Genomic DNA, 15,475 nt, shown 5'->3' on the forward strand with positions numbered 1-15,475 from the left:
CGTCCCGCGGCGCAGCGTGGGGACATCGCCGGAGGGACCTGCCGTGGTGATGGCAAAGGGAGGGACACTGGATCGCTGCAGCCCCTGCTGTGCTGTGGGGACAGCTCCTTCCCTGTGCCAGGCTCGTGGCATGGAATCCCCGGGAACTCGATCACTGAGCCAAAACGGCTCTGCAAAACGAGGGCTGGGGAGAACCGGGGGGCAGTGGAGGTTTCCCAGAGCTCCAGCCCAAACTGAGGCACCGTGGGACCTCAGGATGGCCCTGGGGCGGGGACTGGGAGGGTGGCAGGTCTCAGAGCCAAGGGAACCCTCTCCCTGCTCTAACAGGCAGAGCACCAAGCGATGCCCTCAGCCCCTTCCCTCTGAGCTGCTCACCCCATGTCCCATTCTGTCGCAGGCCAGGACAGACCCAGAGGGGACAGCAGGGTCCCAGGCACTGGGGACCACGTTTCAGCACTGGTGGCTGCATGCATTGACCAGGGAGGATGGGAGCACGTGGGCTTGTCCACGTGGGGCCAGTCCCTGGGGGAATTTGGGGGTGCAGGAGTCTCCCTTGGTGCCTGCGTACCCACCAGACTTACACATATGTCTGGGACCCCCAAGAGCTGCACACAAAGACACACCAGCCAAACGGGGGGACACACTTGTGCCCCCAGACAAGACCCTCCCTCCCAGCAGCATCCCCAGCTGCCAGGGGCTCAAAGCCAGCTCCCAGCCACTGCTCCAAACAAGGCAGCAAATGAAGGCGGTTAATGAGCGGTGTTGCCGTACTCACATTGTGGCAGCTCCACCAACCCCTGTCCCCCCCATCCCCCTCTCCAGCCCCCTTCCCGAGATTCCCACCCTCTGCTCTCTTTGGCCACACGTTCAAGAGGTGACACAGCAATTAGACCTGGTGGGTATTTAATGGCCCAAGTCTGCTCATCTGGGCACAGGGCAGCACGGAGCAGGGCCAGGGCCAGCAGCGCTGGGCAGCGCCAGAGCAGAGAGGTGAGTGGCTGGCATGTGTCTGTCTGTCTGTCTGTCTGCCTGTCTGTCTGCCCCCACATACCTGCTTCACACCCACAGCCAGTGAGGAGGCAAAGGCTGGTGGGAGGCAGATGGGGACCCACCGGCACCCCCAGACCCCAGGAAGGGACTCAGCACCTCTTCTCCGGCTGCACCCAGCGATTTGCCTCCACGATGGGCAACTGGGTGGAAAAAGAGAGAGAGCAAAATGACAGCAAGGTGTGAAAGAGGCGGGGAGCACCCAGAAGTGAAGCCCCTGGGCTGAGCGGTGCTGGGGAGGGCATGCAGGGGCTTTGGTGCAGCTGGGTCTGGTATAGGAGTGAGGAGCACTCCTATATAGGAGTGAGGAGCACTCACCTGCAGCAGCCCCCACCCTGCAAGCACAGGGCAGAAACCGTGGCCCCCAGAAGCTGCAGTGACTTTTAAGGCAACATCTCCAGCAAATAATAAATATAATAATAATAATTAATAATAATAATACCACCATTTCCCCTTCCTGAGCCTTTGTGAGAGGCACCTTCCTCTGCACATGACCCAGGACTGCGCTCACTCCCACTCTGCTCAGACCCCACTGCCAGGGCACCTTCAACCCCCATAAAGCAGAGGGATGTCGAGCACCTTCCTCTGCACCTGTGTCATCCAGGCACTGCGGGCAGGACTTACTCGTGGGGACAATCAGGGTGATGCACAAAGTCCTCCCGAGGTGCCTCCAAGAGGAGCGGGCAGCTCTGGAGCCCTTCGCCCTGCCCGGCTCTCAGCCCCCCTCCCCAGCAGAGCCCGGCTGGCTCCCGGCTGCGAACCAGGGGAGTCGCTGCAAGGCTGGGATTTGTGAGCACGGAGCTGCTGCTGCTGAAGGGCAGCAGGTCTGAGGGAAGCGTGGGGAGAGCTCAGACTCCCCCAGCACCCGCGCTGGGGCTGGGTGCTGGTGTGGAGGCTGCAGAAGGAGCAGTGGGTGCTTGGTGTGGGGTGAAGTTCTAGCAGGGCCGGCAGGGCTGGTTTGGGGGTGCTGCAGCAGGGGTGAGGAACTGGGGGCCGAGGGCATCCCGTGCTGCTGCCTCAGCCGCCGCCCGAGGATGCTCGGCGGTTTACTGACCTGCCTTTCCCTCCCTGTGCTTCCCCCAGATGAGAGCACCCTACTCGCTGTCCTGCCTCTTCCTCCTGAGCCTGGGGACCTGCTTCCCTCCCAGCGAGCGGCGGGAGCCGGGACGCCCCGGGGAGGGGACCCTGCTCGGTCCCAGGTGGCAACCAGCGGCGGAGGACCCGGGCGCCGGCTGGAGGGCAGGGGACAAGCGGAGGCGAAGCGAGGAGCTGGACGCGCTGCTGGGCATCGCCCGGGAGCTGCGGGGCTACGGCTCGGCGGGGGCCGGGCAGCGGCCGGGCAGGCGGGGGGGCCCCGAGGTGCTGCCCGCCGCGGGGGAGAAGCGCAGCGGCACCCTGGGCAACCTGGCGGAGGAGCTCAACGGCTACAACAGGAAAAAAGGGGGCTTCACCTTCCGCTTCGGGAGATGAGGGCTTGGACTTGATACCCCCCACCCTCCTGCGGGTCACCCCGTCCCGTCCTTCCCTTCCATCTCACCTGGGTTTGCTCGGACAAAAGGGTATTGGGGTTTTTTTTGCTGCTGGGATTGCCTTGGGGATGGGGGACACCGCGTTTGCTCAGCTCACAGCCCTGCTCTAGCTCTCATGTCCCTGTTCCCAACCAGTGCAACAGAAGAAGAGGAGGGTGCCTTAAAAAGAAGCCCCCGCATCCCTTTCCTGGTCACAGACAGTTTTGCAGGGGCACAAGGAAAGGGCTGAGCACTGGATCTCCAGTGCTGCAGTGCTGGTAGAGAGCAGGGATGGCACACGGGGACAGGCAGAGCAGGGGTTGCACACCGGGACAGGCAGTGCCAGTAGGGCCAGGCAGCAAGGCTGGAGGGTTACAGTGGGATAATCTTGGTGGTGACAGTCCCTAGGGACTGCCTGTAGCTGCCATCCAGGGCTGGCTGTTAGGGAGGAGAGGGTCCTTCAGAGCTCTCCGCCGAGTTGCTGCTCTCCTGCCTATTAAGGAAAAGTCCCTCCGGCAGCAAATTCTGCTTAGTGTCAAGATGCCGCTTACATGAGGCAGCTCCTGCGTGCAAAAACCAGGGCAGAGCAGCGGGGTTTGAGAAAATCTTGTCCTTAGCAATCCCTGGCATGAGCACGGAAAACTGCCCTGGCATCACCAGTCCTGCCACAGCCCCAACACCCCTTTCGCTCCCTGGCCCCCAGAGTCAGTCCTCACCAGGGTGAGGTGGCGATGACCAACCTTTGGTATCCTTGTCACACCACCCCAGCACCTGCCTGGAAGCCTGGCCCTTCCCAATTCCTTCCTGGCCTCATCCCCACCTATTCCCAGCTGTAGAATTTGGGTGCAGAAGGGCTGAAACAAGGACTTCTGCACCTACCCAGGGCCACTGAGGACTTCTCAGTGTCTCCCCGCTCTCCAGTCCCCAGTGGTGCAGCTTTGGGAATCACCAGCCCCGAAAGCCAGCACAGCCATGGCAGTGCAAGACAAACCCCACTGCCCCGACACTGCCCTCCCCTCCTTTGGGCAGATTGAGCTCTGCCAACGTGGGTATTTGCTCTGTGCCTGCCAGAGGTACCAGCAATCAGAGCTCTAACTACCTGCTGCAGGCACTAACAGCAACTTACACACTGAGCGACTGCTGATATTTCATTGCAGGCACAAAAATGAGCCGGGAGATGATTTGCAAGCGCTAAATTGCACCCTCAAAAATCAGAGACCGTGGCAGGACTTGGTTGGGGGAGTAAAAAGATTAAAAAAACCCCTAAATCAGGCTGCAAGAGGTGCATTGTAATATCCATCAAGCAGACAGACCACTTAATGCAGTGCTGCGTGAGTTGCTCTGGCAGCAGGAGCAGTAACTAAAGGCTGGATGGAGGAGCTGGAACCCCTGGGAAAACATCAGCCATGGGGTTCAAGGAGGAGTGATGGAGACAGTGGACCAGGCTCATCTAGGAAGGGTGCAGAACGGGAGAGACTCCAGGTTTGCAGGGGCACAGAGGATGCCAGAATTTGGTCCTCACATGGGGACACCACCAGCTGCGAAGGCGAGGAAGGGTATTTCCTTTCCCTGCATCCCTGCTGCCAGGACCACCTCACACCGTGGGGACCACAGCAGAGACCAACAGCACTCAGGATGGCTGAGCCCACACAGTCCCCCACCCCAGGCACCCCCAAACCCACCTCCATCCCTCTCGATTCCGCCCCACCACAGGCCCTGGTTTGGATCGGGACGCAGGCGCCGCGCTCGCATCCCTCAGTGGAGACAGGAGCTTTATTGATGTTTCTATGGCAACTACTATTTTTTTTCCCCCCTTTCTTTTGAGTGTTCAAACCATCAATAAATACGCGCTGATCAATTTTACCCTGCACTGGAGTCGGGGGAGGGATGGGGAGGGAGGAAGGGGAAAGAGTTTTGGAGCAACTCTGGGTTAGTGAGGGCCAGTAAATCCCTGGCTTTGCTGTGATGGATCATTGCAGGGAAAAGTGGCACTGGCTGCTGCAGAAAGGGAAAGGAAAACTGCTGGGCAATGCTGTGGCCACAGGGATGCCTGAGCTACTGCTCTCAAGAGCAGGAGAGGAACAGGCTCAGAGCAGCACGATAAAAGCATACATAAAACGAGGCTGATTGATGTCCAATAACCTCTGTAGAACTCATCGAAAAGTGAAGCACTTACCTGGCAGGTGGGACAGAGCTGGGCTCAGCCCCTGCACCCCAGGGCTCCTTGATGGCCAGCTTGGAGCCACGGGGGCGATGCCATGCCCCTCCTCACCCTCTGGCAGGAAAGGGGCTCCCGTCAGGCTGAGATGTGGGGCAGGTGAGGGGCTGTGGCACCCCTGGAGCTCGCCTTGGCACACACCTTAGGGTGGCTGGTGTGCTTGGGAAGAGGCAGCATTCCAGGCTCTTCATTATTGCTCCTTGGTGATTAACACTGCGGGGAGAGGGGAGGTAAAAGTGAATGGAAAATAACTGCCTGGAGTCTGGGGGTGTGTCTGGGAGGAAGGAGGGGGGAACACGCAAAGAATGATCCCCAGGAGGCTGGAAAGCCTGTCCTTGCACACTGGATGTGGTGTCTCCCATCCAGCTCTTCCCAAATCCTCCCCTCCCCAGTCCCTTTGTGGAGCATCTCCTGAGGGGACACCCAGACCCCCAACACCTTTGTGAGCTGGAGACCTTGGAACCCACCTGCACAACAAACTGTAAGGAGCTGGATCCACTGTGGAACGGCCACACCGGTGGCAGAGAGGAGCGTGGACAAGACAGGACATTCCTGGAGCTCTGGCACCACTGTCTGCTGTGCCAGCCAACCCACACAGGGATGGCACCAAACTGGCACTGGATTCTTCTACACACGGCCAGTGGGCCCAGGCAGCAAGGGCTGATGCAGACACTTGCTGCCAACATCACCACTGCTGGGACCCCCTATAAAACACCCCCTTATCCTCCCCTGCCCAGGCACAACCCTTGTCCCTGTCCCATCTCCGCCCATCAGCTCCCTTCCCACAGGCTGCTCCTCACCTTTCCTCCACCCCGAGCAGACCTGCAGCACTACAAACACACACAACAGGAACAGCAAATTTCAGAAGCCCAGGGGATCCTCTGCAGAGAAAGAGCCCGATTTAATCACATCCAAGGGACTCATGAAGAGGCTCGTGTATCATAACTGGGTCAGGCAGTGCTGCGGCTCCCGAGCACAGGTGGGACCTTTATCAGCAGAATGGATGGCAGGACAAGCACAGAACCCTCAACATGGGGGCAATTGCTGGGAAAATGTTCAGCATGGACTGGCTTGCAGGTCAACTTTCTGCTGAGCTGGACTTACTGTTTAACACCCACTGGGCAGCGCTGCCAGGGAGGACAGCTCTGAGTCCAGACTCTACGTGGGAAGGACTCGCAGGGCTGTCCCTCATCCACAGCTTTAGGGTCACCAGCACTGCCCAGGCATCAGGACTGACCATGGATTGATTCAGGAGCATCATTCTCAGCAGCCCATCCAGGCCAGTGCTCAGCCTTGGATAGGGAGCATCCCCTGCTCTGCTGCCAGCCTGCTCTTAGATGCACAGGTGATGTCAGGATCCCTCTCCTCAGAGGTGACACTGTGTTTAGATGTGTTTTCCTCTCTTTTCAATTGTGGAAGGACGAATGTCAACCAAGGGAGAGGCTGTGGGTTGTCCCTGACCATCCTGGGGGACAGGCAGCACTCCCACACAGCTGAAAGCACTGCTGGCCCAGCAGCACCTCCACAAGCCAGGCTGCCACACCAGCCTGTCTGTAATAACGTGGGATTTTTAAGAGAAAAGAGCCTAAAACATTGACCACATTTTATCTCGTGACAAACAACTTCTCAACAAAAGGCAAGATGACAAGTTTTCCTTTAAAACTTAAAAGAGCTAGCATTGTAATTTCAAAGACAGGAAAACCAAAACAAAACCACAAACACAGCTATTTTTCCCCCAGAGCACTCTCACTTTCAAGCTCAATAGCCTTGAAAATTGGAGCAATCAAACTGTTAAATGCATCGATCTGTTAAATCAACTCCTACTGTACTCAGCTAAATTTAGCCTTTAATCCCCTCTTTTTCACTCCCACCACCACAGATCCCTGGGCTTTCCCCAGCCAGGTAACCCAGCCTCTGCCTTCCCACGACACCATGGACTGGTCCCTAAGCCAGGGGAGATGGAGATCACCAGGAGTGGTGGTATTTAGGGGCAGGTTAAGCTTCTTCATCTTCCCTCAGCCCACAGCTATTCACCACATGCAAGTCTTTGAAGAGCAGCCTGGACATCGACCTCGCCAGGATCTTGGTCACACTCCCACCTGGAAACCTCCAGATTTGCTGGAAAGGCTGAAGATAAAAATGGGCAACCAGAAACGAAGGAGGGAACCGTATAAGGAGAGAAACTCATGGGTCATTTCATAGCAGAGGAGGAGGGAACCACAAGAGCAGCTGAATTACAGATTACAAACCATTAACAGGAAGAAAAGTCTAGTCAAATCTCTGATTTAAATCTTTGAAGACAACAGTGAAGTCTTTGATTCAAAAGAGGTGATGACACAGTCTTTATTCTGTGCATCTCTTTTCTCTCCTGACTTCCCAGAGCCAGATCAAAAGAACATGGAAAGGGGCTGCTGCCTGGCTCCACAGATCCTTCTGTGCCAAAGGGCCACAGTGAACCCCCCAAACAGGGAACCCCTGTTTTCAGATGCTGAATCTAAGGGGAGGTAACTGGGTTGGAAAAGCTTTGCTAACAGACAAACACAGGTTTTCCTCAACATTGATTTATTTTTAAATACACTACACAAGAGAGACTGGAATAAAAAATAAATCAAAAAAAAAAAAAAGAAAAGTAGAGAAAGAGAGGAGGAAGAATTGAAAGTCGTGTACAGAAACAATCTGTACTGGACTAAATTAAAGGGGAAACAACCCCCTTAAGTATCACAGAGATGAAGGACAGAGCTATTTACACACTGTAAAAAAGACAAGTCTACAAAAGTGTGTAATAACAAGATACAAATGTATAATATAGTGGCACAATATGTTATCAAAGTAAAAACAGTACCTCCAGGAAAGAGACAGTCCAAGGGTTGTTTGTTTTTTTTTTCTCTTTTCTTACATTTTTAAAGGCAGCCTGTGGCAGAAGTGTGTATTTTCTTTTGAACATTTGTCACGTGTTAAGTCATGGCTGTTTGTGAGGGCGAGAAGTGGTGTGAACACACACGAGTGAACTACTAGAAATCATATACAAAACAAACAGTTCCCAAGAGAACAGCATAAAATACAATTGAAGGCAATTAGTGTTTAAGATACACAAGAGGGGTCACAAGAGTTACAGAGGAACAGGACATGAAAAATGTGTTTTTCTCATGTTTGGAACTGTTAAGAGGAGTTAAATTGCACTGTTAATAGCCCTAAACCTTGTTCTTTCACTATTGTCACAAGTCACAGTTAGTTCCCAGCCGTGCTGCATTAGTTGGGAAGGTCACAGGACCTTGGAAAGGAAGGCCAGGAGTCCTGCTGGCAGCATTTTGTGGCATTTTCCTTGGGAGATGCACCCAAGGGAAGTGTCTGCAGTCTTCACAGATCCTTGTTTGATGCTGGATGGAACCACACCACCATGAAGGTACTAATGGTTTTACCCCAGAGTACTGGCGTTGGAGCTCTCCCCTGGGAGCTCCACTGGCACGGAAAGGCAGGCAGCACAGCCCCTCAAAGCACAGGAGGGCAGAGGCCAGGCCCCATCTCTGCTCACAGAACAAAAAACTGGAAATTCAACTGGAGGCACAGCAGTTCTCACCCACTGCAACGTGCAGGTTCAGCCGAAAGGGCTGCTGGAGGCACAGTGGTGTCTCAGAGCTCATCCCAAGCCATCCCCCCTCACTGCCACCCTCTGGCTTTCAGGGAGCAATGCTTTGCTCAGCACCAGCTCCCTCGGCTCTGCAACCCCTCACCCCAAACACCAGCCCAAATAATGTCAGATATCACGAGACTGTGATAGCACAACAACAGGAAAGCTTCCCCACTCCTGTTTTGCTACCGAGGGAGATCTGCAGGTGCTGCCTCCAACATTGGAACCCAACAACTCATTTGAGCTCAACAACACTGAGAATCTACTGAAAACACAGAAACAAGGGGCAGCTGGTGGAATCACAGGAAGAATTTGGGCAATCATCACTTGTAGCATTCTGTCATTCAAAAAAAATTTACACTAATTATTTTTCCCCCTGCCCTCCCAAGCGCCAAATCTGTTGCATTAATGTCAGGTAAATGTCAGACTTGGGCCAGGGCCACATGTTGCAGCTCTCCCAAGAAACACAGTGGGTATATTGCTATCCAAACACTCCTCCTCCTGTACAGGGGGGCAGAGAGAGGGGACAAAAATGCAGTACAAAGTCCTCCTGAGGAGGATGGCATCTCAGTGTCCATCAGCCTGGCTTCAGCCTTAACGGTCTGTCCAGAACAATAAAATATTACTAAAAAGGCATGGCGTGACATCAGCATTTAGACTTGTAGTCCACAAGGCAAGAACTCCACAGATAAGACGATTACAACTATATGAAACACAGGGGATCTGAGTTCAGAGGGTGGAAAGTGCCTCCTGAACACAGCCCTGCCCTTTGGAGCTGGGGTGCCCAGTCACAGTCTGCGTCCTTTGCGCAGCCCCAGCCTGAACGCCCCGGTCCTTTTGTCAGTCCACACGTTACTCTCTCCCCAGTTGGCTTTGGCCCATTGTGTGATTGATTTGACTTGTGTGTTCCTAACCCGGTTTTTCTGCTACCTCTGAACAATGTCACTGATTTCTTTCACTGAACTGAGAAGTTTGCTAAAGTCCTGGGTGGCCGCGGCACCGCTGCCGGCCGTGGCCGGGCAGATCTGAAGCTCCCGTAGGTTGTTCTCCAGCTTATTGATGGCCTCCCTAAAGGCAAATTTGTTCCTCATCTGCTGAATGGAGTCCACGTAGCTCACGCAGAAGGTGTAGAGGTTCTTGCCAGCCTCCAAGACAGCGCTGTGGCTTGCCATTTGCTCAGAGTTCTTGCTGATGGCGACCCGCAGAGCCTCGGTGCTTTCCAGCACCACCCCTTTGGTGATGGTGCCACTGGCAATCCTCTCCGGGGGCTGCCGGGTCTTCCGCAGCGAGACCCGGGTGGATATGAGAGGGATGAAGGCTGTGGATGACGCCTGGTCCCCGCCTGGGGCAGAGGGTATGGACGAGGAAGAGGCAGCTGGGGTTGCTGTGCTCAGCAGCAGCTTTGTAGAGGACTGTGGCTTTGGTACAGAGGGGATCCCCAGCTTTTTCACACCTTCCCCTGACTGGTTTGGCTTGACAGCATCACTGCCTGCAGCCTCTCCAACCTGAGTCAACTGTTTGGATTTCGGCCCAGACACCACATCTGCTGCTTCATGGCTGGGACTGTGAGAAACCTTCCCAGGCTTGGCGATGGAGGATGAAGAGAGAGGGAGTGGAGGGGCTGGTTTCAGCTTTGATAACTTCCCTTTGTCCTTCCCTGCTGACTCCGAGGTCTGCTTGATCCTCCTCAATCGTGGCTCCTCAGAGGAAGCCTTGCTGGCCCCCATGAACCCAGCAGGGTTGGGTTTGGCAGCAGAACCTTGGTCCATGGTCACAGTGGTACCTAAGGCACTGGATTTGACTCCATCGTCCTTGTGGAGTCCGCTGGAGGAAGGAGGGGCAGCAGGTTGCCTACGGCCAAGTTTTGGTGTCAGGGTGGGAGGGCTGGAGCCAGGGCTCGACTCTGCGTCTTTGAACACATCATCAGTGGTCTCTTCATTTTTCTTAAGCAGCCGTGGAGGAGGGGTCACTGTCCCCCTGACAGCAATGTCAGTCTTGGCCTCGTTTGCTCGCTTCCGAGGCAGTGCTGGCTTCTCGCTTTTGTGCCCCCCGAAAGTGGAGGAGTCAAACTGGCGTCCCGTGGACTGCAAATCCCGAGGCAGAGTCACGGATTTCCACTCCGTGTCCTTCGCTCCGTGGGGCACACAGGAGGCTGAGCAGGACCTCAGGAAACGCTTGCTGGAGTTGGAACTGCTCTCCTCCTCCCCAGCCACCCCTCGACTGCTGCTCATCGTGCTGGACTTCTTCCGTAAATGGGGAGACAGGAATCCAGAGTTCCCAGTAACAACCCCGTTGGTGACACCAGCCCCATTGCTTGGGTTCTGAAACTTGAGGGGGTCAGCTGTGTCTGTGGGGGGTGCAATGAAAGCCCCATTGCCAGCATCCCTGCACTCCTCCTCCCCGCCTGCCCGGCGGTCCGGGTGTCCGTCCATCTCTCTGAAGGAACTGCTCCGTTTCGGAGGGGTGGGAGCAGTCTTCTTCTTCTTCTTGATCAGGGCACTGAAGAGGTTGTGCTTTTTGTCCTTTGGAAGCAGCCGCTCATCTTCATTCAAACTGCTCTCCAGGGCCACCCTCTCCTTCCGTGGGAGCAAGGGAGAAATAGCAGGCTCATGGTCCAGAGGGTCTGCAAGGGAAATGAAAAGAGTTTTCTGAGCGTTGCTCCAAGAGCCAGAATAATCTGTTTTCTTACAGGAGCAAACCTGCAGCACCTCCAAAAGGTGGAGGTTCTCTAAAGAGACACAACTTCAGAGCAGAGCTAAAGCAAGTGCAGCCACACTCAAGCCTGGACTGAACGTGGTCCCTGATACTGCATCCATTCATTCCTGAGGTGGCTGCCAAACTGCTTTCCCTGTAGGCTTCCCATTGAAAAAACATCACACAAACATTACATATTCGTGTTCAGATTCCCATCCTCACACCTGGAGACTTGTCTAAACTTCACACTGTGAAGAAGATAAATACAAAGAGGCCTTTGCTTTAGTCCCTGTGCTATTGCTGTCTTTTGAATCGCTGACCCTCTGAATTAATAAGGCACCTCTGTAACCCACCTCCATCCCCGGGCTCCTCCTTCATTTTCCTGATGTCACCCTTTGTGGGGAATGGAAATAACTGTTCCATGAGCAGAAATCAAGACCAAGATACGACATTTCAGGTCGTACCACGGTGAAGATGCTCAGCTTTGTACAGTAACAGAGGAAAGGGGCAGCACCAGCCTCCTTCAGCAGCACCGCTGCGGAGGGAAGTGATGGGGTGACCCTTTCTCCACTTACAAGAGGTATTTAAAAATGAATAATGGTTTATAATAAATTCATACAGAGTCCTGAAGGTCTCTGTGTTTGACTGACAGAGGGGCTCGTTTCCAGGCCAGGCACTGTGAAGGCATTCTGATCCAAAGGAGGAATGCCTGCAGGGCAGCAGATACATTTACAGCTTGACTAGGCAGTAAGAGGGGAGGTGAAGCAGAGTCATAGGGGAAAGAAGGATGCTTCTTAGTCACATGTTGGACATCATCATGCTATGGGTAGGATTTTGGTTGAGGGGAGAGAATTTGAAATAAAATAGTTGTGGACTTTGAGAAGACAGCGCACTTTTACAGGAACATCATTCCCACAGGACTTATGGGGACCTGGACAGCCAGAGCACAGGTCATGGCCTTTCTGATTATAGACACAGTGGAGTTGCAGGATCCACAGAAAACTAGCAGCTTGCACCGAGGATCAGCTTCCAGCTGCTGGACTTGCTATGGAAACACTGACAATTGGAAGGGAAACTGCAATAAAACTTTAATGTGCAAAATTTTCTTCCACAGTAAAGAGTGAAATGACTCCCAACATAATGTTAAAATCGTATTATTCCTGCTGCACTTGAATCTCTCAAAACCCTTAAGTATTCAAATGAAATTATTTTACTTCAAAAGCTTGTAATAATAGGCAATTTCATTTCCTATATATGGTAAATAACCTTCATTTCTAAGTCACTTTTACTTTCTTTTCCCAATATTTTAAATCCCCTCCTTTTTCCCCCCTTCTTTGTCTAGATGTGCATCCTGTTACTGAAACATGTACTACTGGATGAATCTGACACTACATAAAAAAGGTCATGTGAATGGTCAGAAGAGGCAGCCCCAACAGGAGCTAAAAAAAACCCCCACTGTATTTCATTTTACCTTATTATTTTTCAAACGAGGTAGATACAAATCTCCTGTACTCATTCACCCTTTTACCACCGCTTTTATTTCCTTGGAATGGCAAGTAAATGTTTGAAGAAACTGATTGGAAGTTTCATTTTATGGAAGATTCTGTAAATACCTCTTTGTCCCTCGCTGAAATTATATTTGGTACCTGCCAAGAGTAATACTCTTCTGTGCTGCAAGCACAAATCTGGTAGGATGGAAAGTGAAGAAACCTCCCTTATGGGGCTTGCAAAACCCAAGCTATCACCCTGCTTTAAATTATGCAGTGTGGTACTGTAAAGTGGCTTGAACACAGCAGATTACCCCGCACTCAGAGGCAGTGGGAGATCCCACTGATAGCTCCTGCCAGGGAATGGGAAGAGGATATGATCAGAGAGCTCTGTGCTCAGGCTCTGGTCTTTAGGGAGCTCCAGGTAACAGCCATTATAAGTTAAGAGAACTCCGAGGGCTTCTCTGAGCAACGGCAGGGATAGCACCAGTCCCTCAGCCAGTTAAGGATTCACACTCCCAGCTGCTGTGTGTATCTGGTCCCAGAATTAACAACCTACCTTTGCAAAAACTAATAAAAGGAGTTCTGGACCCAGGACAGCAAACTCAGCAGCCTGTCACCCAGAAACACAGCACTGGTACAACAGAGATGGCACCTGTTATTAGGTACAGCTCTGCCTACGTGAAGGCCTGGAGCTAGATGTGTATGTTGTTTTTCCCTGTATTTCCTGAAGGAATAATGACTTTAATTAAAACCTACCACATTCCCCCTGGCCTCGAACATGTGCAGTCTCCAAGCCCTCGTTGGCATCTTTGCTTTCAGCAGCTCTCCTTGATGTTCGTGTCTTAGTTGGTAACTCTGGGGCTTGGAGGAAATTGCTCACTACACTCCTCATGCCCTTCTTTCCCAATTCCTTCTCCACCTCTGCAATGCACAGAAGAAAAACATTCATTAAAATCAGCAGAAGATAAAAACCCACTGCACTGTTTGGAGTTAATATCACAAAAAGAAAAGTGAGCAATGCAAAGCAGAAGTTCCTTGGGGTTATTCAGCCATTTGGCTCTTTAATATGAGATGTCCACTCCCAAAAAAACCCACATGCAAATATGTATCTGCTTTCTATGCCATTTACACCAGGTAGTACAACCTAGGACTGAGTTTCAGTGAAAACAGTCTGTGAATAACATGCAGAGTTAAGGATGCAGTCAGCCCTTTCCCCATCTCTGGAATTGCTGGTCCAAGAGGAACTTACCATCTGATATGCTGGATTCCTGAAACATAGTTTCAAAGGCCTGATGGATCTCAGCAAAGGAAGGTCTATCAGAAGGGCTCCACTGCCAGCCTGAAAAAAACACACCACCACTCAAAACTTCCCTCCACCAGCAGACACTCAGTACTCTGCACCAGGAGCAGCCAGAAATCACACTTCCCTTCTAATACACTGAGTGAGATAAAACACTGACACAGAAATCTGATTTACAGGGTGCTGGGTGTCTGCATCCACTTTGGCTCAGTGACAGCTGCAGACACCCAGCACTCCCTAAATCAGGTTTCCATGTTAGTGTGTGACAGTAGGTGCTGAGCACCACTGGATAAAAGCCTGTGGCACTGAGTCACATACCAAGAAGCCACAGTGAAGAGGAACAGTCAGTCCTGCAAGAAGCCAAATGAAGCTCCTGCTTCATCCTTGAGCACAAGCTTTTCTTTAAGTTGTCAGCAAAAAGGAGACAAAGAAAGCATTGAGATCCACAACAAATCTCTCCCCGAGGCCTGTGGGCTCCCAGCAGGGGTGAACAGCTGGTTTCATGGCGTGTTCATCCTCTGGGGAGAGCAGCTTTAACCAAACACTTCCACACAGCATTGCACCTTCCCTGGGACTGGCGGGGGGTTTCTTGTGGCCTTGCTGCACGTGGCCAGATCCCGGCACTTTTGTTGCACCCCTGCAGAGCTAAAAAGCAGCATTTGCAAGGCTGAGGAACACTTACATGCTCTCATGAGCTCATAAACTTTCTCAGGACAGCCTTCAGGGCGCTCCATACGATAGTCTTTCTCCAACAGCTCATAGACTTGAGACAGGTCAATCCCAGGGTAAGGGGACATACCATAGGTTGCAATTTCCCACAGCAGAACACCGAAGGCTGCAGCGGAGAAAAAGGGAGGGGGAAAAAAGGAAGAAAAAAAAAATCAATAAGCTTTGTTTTCATCTTAAATTTGGGAGGATGTTTAGTGGGACTAGTCACTAAACAGTGCTGCACACTTAGACCAGCTCTGGGTGGCTCAGATCCCATGCTCAGCAGCAGCTTAAATGTTAAAGAAGCATAACAAGCCTCTCCGTCAGCACAGACAAGTCTCCTGCGATATGACAGGGTAGAATTAGACTAATTTTCAATGTATCAGTTGTCTCAAACCTGAACGCCTTGAGATCCTTCAAGTCCTATTAGAGGCACAATTAAGAGACTTCACAGTGGATTAGCTGAAACCGCTTCACTGCTGCACTGCAGTCGCTCCCTCAGTGTGACAGCTCCTCTCATTTGCAACCTCTCCCTGGAGGACTTGCACATTTTAATAGCTCAGTGTTTTTGGGGTGCCCTTGTTTAGCTGCAGCGTGGTCTTGAAGGGAAATGTGGGAGGCAGCAGTGAGAGGAAAGTTTTAGCAGTTGCTAGCAAGACACGGTGAAGGCGAGATGTTTTGGTCACAGGGAAAAGCTGAACAGGAAAAGGGAGAGCACGAAAAGGGCCTTGGAACAGGCAAGGCATTCAGTTCTCTGGAGCTGGTGGGGATGCAGGTCAGCACCAGGGTCAGGCAGCTAAACCCAGGAGTCAGGCACACAGAATAAACCCAACACCAGTTCAACAACCTGCACGTAATTAGTTCAGTCACCCTATTCTGTTC

General features: G+C 52.6%; 2 protein-coding genes across 3 annotated transcripts in view; one reads left to right on the forward strand and one right to left on the reverse strand.

The window, feature by feature from the left end:
- Nucleotides 1-958: 958 nt before the first annotated feature.
- Nucleotides 959-4,397, forward strand: QRFP (pyroglutamylated RFamide peptide). The gene is made up of 2 exons (XM_027649819.1): nt 959-990; nt 2,131-4,397. The coding sequence occupies exon 2, from the start codon at nt 2,131-2,133 to the stop codon at nt 2,515-2,517; it is 387 nt and encodes a 128-aa protein (XP_027505620.1). The 5' UTR covers nt 959-990; the 3' UTR covers nt 2,518-4,397.
- Nucleotides 4,398-7,318: 2,921 nt separating this feature from the next.
- The window catches only part of ABL1 (ABL proto-oncogene 1, non-receptor tyrosine kinase), a 78,960-nt gene continuing 70,803 nt past the window's right edge, over nt 7,319-15,475 (reverse strand). For both annotated transcript variants that reach the window (XM_027649754.1, XM_027649755.1), the window contains exons 8-11: nt 14,568-14,720; nt 13,835-13,924; nt 13,342-13,506; nt 7,319-11,024 (exon numbers count right to left, since the gene is read on the reverse strand). In XM_027649754.1, coding sequence (XP_027505555.1) covers nt 9,328-11,024; nt 13,342-13,506; nt 13,835-13,924; nt 14,568-14,720 — 2,105 coding nt within the window. In that variant the 3' untranslated portion in view covers nt 7,319-9,327. The remainder of the gene's footprint in view (nt 11,025-13,341; nt 13,507-13,834; nt 13,925-14,567; nt 14,721-15,475) is intronic.

Source organism: Corapipo altera, unplaced genomic scaffold, assembly GCF_003945725.1.
Source record: "Corapipo altera isolate COAL_440 unplaced genomic scaffold, ASM394572v1 268, whole genome shotgun sequence".
Lineage (NCBI taxonomy): Eukaryota > Metazoa > Chordata > Aves > Passeriformes > Pipridae > Corapipo > Corapipo altera.